Genomic DNA, 5,598 nt, shown 5'->3' with positions numbered 1-5,598 from the left:
CGGAGGGCGGGGGGAGCACCGCGGAGGGCGGGGGAGCACCGCGGGGGGCGGGGGAGCACCGCGGGGGGCGGAGGGCGGGGGAGCACCGCGGGGGGCGGGGGAGCACCGCGGGGGGCGGGGGAGCACCGCGGAGGGCGCGGGGGAGCACCGCGGAGGGCGGGGGAGCACCGCGGGGGGCGGGGGGAGCACCGCGGGGGGCGGAGGGCGGGGGAGCACCGCGGAGGGCGGGGGAGCACCGCGGGGGGCGGGGGAGCACCGCGGGGGGCGGGGGAGCACCGCGGAGGGCGGAGGGCGGGGGAGCACCGCGGAGGGCGGGGGAGCACCGCGGGGGGCGGGGGGAGGAGGGCGGGGGAGCACCGCGGAGGGCGGGGGGAGGAGGGCGGGGGAGCACCGCGGAGGGCGGGGGGAGGAGGGCGGGGGAGCACCGCGGGGGGCGGGGGGCGGAGGGCGGGGGGAGCACCGCGGAGGGCGCGGGGCGCAATGGCTCCGCTTCTCGCGACTCCTCGGCGATGACGCAGGCACGTGACCCCTGCGCCTCGGCGGCGAGCGCGGGAGCCAATCGCGGGCGGCGAGGGGACCCGGCAGCGCGCGCGCCGGCCACGCCGCGGTCCCGCGGCGGCTGCGGACCGGCTTCCGGGTGGGGCGGGGCCGGGGCTCCGGCGTCGGTGGCGCGCGCGGGCCGCCGAGTGCGCGCCCAGCGCCGTCCGTGCCCCTCCCCGACGCCGCCCGCGTCTCCGGGCCGCGGTCCTGACGGCCTCCCCCGGCCTCCCCGGCCCGGCCGTCGCCCTGGTCCCCGGGTGCGCCCGCCCCGCCCGCCGAGAGCCGATCGCCCGCGCCTGGGCGCCCGGAGGCGGCGTCCGGAGTTCCTGCCCAGGACGGGTGCGTTCAAAGGACGGGCGGGGGGCGGGGGGGGGGAACGAAGGGAGGGGGGACGGAGGGAGGGGGGACGGAGGGAGGGGGGGACGGAGGGAGCAGGGGACGGAGGGAGGGAGGGACGGAGGGAGCAGGGGACGGAGGGAGGGAGGGGGACGGAAGGAGGGGGGGGACGGAGGGAGCGGGGGACGGAAGGAGGGGGGGGACGGAGGGAGCGGGGAACGCAGGGAGGGGGGACGGAGGGAGGGGGGACGGAGGGAGGAGCGGGGGGGGGGACGGAGGGAGCGGGGGACGGAGGGAGGAGGGGGGGGGACGGAGGGAGCGGGGGACGGAGGGAGGAGCGGGGGGGGGGGACGGAGGGAGCGGGGGACGGAGGGAGGAGGGGGGGGGACGGAGGGAGCGGGGGACGGAGGGAGGAGCGGGGGGGGGGGGAACGGAGGGAGCGGGGGACGGAGGGAGGGAGCGGGGACGGAGGGAGGGGGGGACGGAGGGAGCGGGGGGGGGGACGGAGGGAGGGGGGGGGGCCGTACTGTTAGAGTTAGCATAGCATAGATGTGTGTAACTGTGATAGTTACTGAGTAATACATACGTCCCCACAGAACAGCCACCGTGTAGTCAGTAGAACCCTGTGATAGTGACTGTGTAACACGTGTAACTACATGACAGCTACTATATAATGTATATAACTACACAGCCACCGTGTAGTCTATAGAACCCTGTGATAGTGACTGTGTACAGGTGTAACTGTGACAGTTACTATATAACTATGTAACAGTATCTCATGTATATAACCACAGTACAGTTACTATATAATATATAACTATGTAGTTACTGCATAATATATATCACCACATAACAGTTACTATATAATATATAACCGTATAATAGTTACTATGCAATATATATATAAGTTACTATATAATATATGTATCTATACAACTACTTTATAATATATATAACCATATAATAGTTACTATGTAACATGTGTAACTATATGATAGTTATTATATAATATATAACTATAACAATTACTATATAATGTATATAGCTATACAGCTACCGTATAATATATATAACCATGTAATAGTTACTATATAACATATGTAACTAGATGATAGTTACTATATAACAGTTACTATCTAATTGTGCGTGAACTTCATTTAATAACATCCATGAAGTGCTTATTGAACTAATGTATGATCACCTCAGGAAACAGTTGGAGAATAAAAGCAAAAGTGAAAATCCAGTTGACCTGACAGAGCAGGAAGCAGTTACAGTGGGGTCTCTGAGTAGACTGAGGAGGTGGGCAGGGCATTGAAACCCTTTGTGCAGCCCTTTACAGCTGCTGTACCCAGAGAGGTTAGAGGCCTCCAGCAAAAGTGGTAAGGCTTTAACCAAGTCGAATACTGCCACTCACCCTCACCCATTCTTGAGGATTGAATCCGAGGCCTCCCACTGGCTAGGCAAACACAATACTTGAACCGTGGTGCAAACCTTTTGTTTTTGAGAGAAGGTCTGGTTCACTTTGCCTGAGCTGACATTGAATTCCGGATCCTCCTGACTCCACATCCCTAATGACAGATTACAGACATGCACCACCACCCCTGGCATAATACTACAGATATTTCTTCATACCTGTTGTGCACAGGTGACACATAAACGTAATGGTGCCTGTCATTAAGTATGTAATCTTTTAAACACAAACTTAATGGGTAAAAAGGACAAATGATTGCGCCATTTAAAAGACAAAACAGGGCTGGGAAGGTGGCTCAGTGGTAGAGCGCTTGCCTTGCATGCATGAGGCCCTGAGTTTGATTCCGCAGCACCACATAAGCAGAAAAAAGCCAGAAGTGGTGCTGCCAGGGCCTCATGCATGCTAAGCAAGCACTCTACCATTAAGTCACCTTCCCAGCCCTCAAACATCACTCTCAACGTAAAACCATCGTATCCAAACCATTAACAGTGTAAAAAATAAACATAAAAAGAGCTGGATCACAAGGATCGTACATACTTACCTCTATCAGTTCCAGTATTTAATATTTAACAATTATCATGACAAAGCCACCAGAATTTAGATACTTTGTGTGTGCAAGATTGTTACATACTCTGAAGATTAAACCTCTATTATCATTTTGCTAAAAAAGAAATTTGTGTTTTCAGATCTTGATGAACAAAACAAAGCAGACGTAATTCATCTCTAGAAGTCTACCTTAGCATAGAAAAAAAATTTAGTTAGAATAGTAAAAATGGAAAAAGAGAAAATAAATCATGATGAAAAAACAGATGCAGAAAATTCACTGGACTTTTCTGACCACTTTAACCAACTTGAACTGTTGAAAACACATGGACACCTCATTCCCACTGGTACTCAAAGTCTCTGGCTAGGCAATTCTGATGAAGATGAGGAACAAGATGAAAAAAGCGAAGAGTGGTATCAATTGCAAGAAAAAAAAATGGAGAAGGATCCAAGCAAATTGCTTCTTTGGGCTGCCGAAAATAATCGGGTAACTTTTTTTTTTAAGAAGGCAAGGACCTTTACATAGTAGGAGAGCCATTGGTTTTATAGCTAGATCTTTTTCCCAACCCATTTGAATCATATCTTCAGGTTACCCAATTTTTGAACCTCTAGTTTCTTGTATTTGAAGTTGCCATCACAATATTTGCCTGTTTATTAAGGTTAATGAGAATCGAACGAAGCGAAGTACAAAAAAGCACACATTAAGGTACCTTATTATTTAAGGTTAATTATGAAGCTCATAAGCAGTGTCATATGTATTTTTAAATCCTTTATATTTCAAATCAGTTGTAACTAATCATTATTTTCTAGTTAAGTGTTATTTAAGATACAGAGAATGTTAACACTAAATACCAGTCCTCACATATCCCTACAAGGAAAATAAAAGCATTTTACATTTTGTAGACCTTTTTAATGTGCACTGCAATGTACTAGAGGTTCGTAGATCAAACTGAAAACCACTTCCTAAAATCATGTTTATACAGTTGTGTTTCAAAGGAATTGAGCCCTTTAATCCCTGAATTTTCTTGTTCTTATCTTATTCTTCTGTTAAGAATAGTTTCAGCTGGGCACTGGTGGCTCACACCTGTAATCCTAGCTACTCAGGAGACTGAGATCTGAGGATTACGGTTCAAAGCCAACTTGGGCAGGAAAGTCCGTGAAACTCTTCAATAAACCACCAGAAAACCGGAAGTGGCATTGTAGCTCAGGTGGTAGAGGGCTAGCCTTGAGCTGAAGAGCTGAGGGACAGCGCCCAGGCCCAGAGTTCAAGCCCCATAACTGACAAAAAAAAAAAAGTTTCATTTTTTTTTTAACTTTTATTTGCCATGTATATTGGTATAGTAATCTAGTCCTTTCATAAAACATGAATCACTTTTTTTGCAAAGGAAGTTTGAAAATTATTAAATATAGTTATAATCTGTATTGGTTCTCTCTGGCCAAAACTTTGGGAAATAGGCCCTAAAAATTGAACCTTACATAAATATAGGGTTTGATATTAGATAATCACACTCAAAAATGACTGACACATGTTCATTATGAAGTTACTTGTCCTCCCAATACAAAAACCATAAATTGTTTTTATTTTAAAGTCATCTGATAACAAATTTGGGGGGTTTGGTTTGTTTGTTTTTACTTAAGTCTAAAGCCACAAGACAGTTTAATTTTATTTGCTTTGAGTTGAAATGTGTGTGTTTGTATATATATATATATATATATATATATATATATATATACATACATACATATGTATTTGTGTATCTTTCTTTCTCAGCTTACTACAGTACAGAGACTACTTTCTGAAAAGGCCGCTCATGTGAATACTAGGGATGACGATGAGTATACCCCTCTTCATCGGGCAGCCTACAGTGGACACTTAGACATTGTCCGTGAGTTGGTGGCCCAAGGGGCAGATATTCATGCAATAACTGTGGATGGCTGGACAGCCCTGCACAGTGCTTGTAAGTGGAATAACACCAGAGTGGCTTCCTTCTTACTTCAGCATGATGCAGATATCAATGCCCAAACTAAAGGCCTCTTGACCCCCTTGCATCTTGCCGCTGGGAATAGAGATAGCAAAGATACTCTGGAACTCCTTCTGATGAACCGCTATATCAAACCAGGTCTGAGGAACAACTTGGAAGAAACTGCATTTGATATTGCCAGAAGGACAAGCATTTATCACTACCTCTTTGAAGTTGTGGAAAGCTGTACAAATTCTTCTCCCAAGTCTTAATGGTTCGGTTAATTTTCTTAAGTTTCCAAAATGCCAGTCCATCATTTTTGTAAGATACAAAATATTTTCACAATACAAAGTAGACATCAATGTCTTACTGTAAAAATATGGGTTCTTATGGTATTCTTCCAAGTGAATTGCCTGACTTTGATGTCCAAATATATTCAAGAGTTGTTTGGGAGCCGGGCGCCCGTGGCTCACGCCTGTAATCCTAGCTACTCAGGAGGCTGAGATCTGAGGATCGCGGTTCAAAGCCAGCCTGGGCAGGAAAGACCGTGAAACTCTTATCTCCAATAAACAACTAGAAAACCGGAAGTGGCGCTGTAGCTCAAGTGGTAGAGCGCTCGCCTTGAGCTAAAGAGCTGAGGGACAGCGCTCAGGCCCAGAGTTCAAGCCCCACAACCAAAAAAAAAAAAAAAAAAGAGTTGTTTGGGTACTTTTTTTTTTTTTGATCTGGTCGTAGGGCCTGAACCCT

The 5,598-nt window shown here is 48.9% G+C and overlaps 1 protein-coding gene across 1 annotated transcript; it reads left to right on the top strand.

Annotated features, from left to right (window-relative positions):
• The first annotated feature begins 792 nt into the window (after positions 1 to 792).
• Ankrd49 (ankyrin repeat domain 49) lies at positions 793 to 5,313 on the top strand. Its single transcript, XM_042671504.1, has 3 exons — positions 793 to 879; positions 3,034 to 3,377; positions 4,662 to 5,313. Exons 2-3 carry the CDS (start codon positions 3,120 to 3,122, stop codon positions 5,121 to 5,123), a joined length of 720 nt encoding a protein of 239 aa, XP_042527438.1. The 5' UTR covers positions 793 to 879; positions 3,034 to 3,119; the 3' UTR covers positions 5,124 to 5,313.
• The last annotated feature ends 285 nt before the right edge of the window (positions 5,314 to 5,598 follow it).

This window comes from Dipodomys spectabilis, unplaced genomic scaffold (genome assembly GCF_019054845.1).
Source record: "Dipodomys spectabilis isolate Male_0828 unplaced genomic scaffold, ASM1905484v1 ptg000635l, whole genome shotgun sequence".
NCBI lineage: Eukaryota > Metazoa > Chordata > Mammalia > Rodentia > Heteromyidae > Dipodomys > Dipodomys spectabilis.
This window is presented reverse-complemented; position numbering and strand designations above follow the sequence as displayed.

What these genes read in the sequence shown, in the direction of transcription:
- Ankrd49 (XM_042671504.1), top strand. Translation starts at nt 3,120, where the DNA reads ATGGAAAAAGAGAAAATAAATCATGATGAAAAAACAGATGCAGAAAAT. An exon ending in GGGCTGCCGAAAATAATCGG is followed by an intron (nt 3,378 to 4,661) that starts GTAACTTTTTTT and finishes TTTCTTTCTCAG; the next exon opens with CTTACTACAGTACAGAGACT.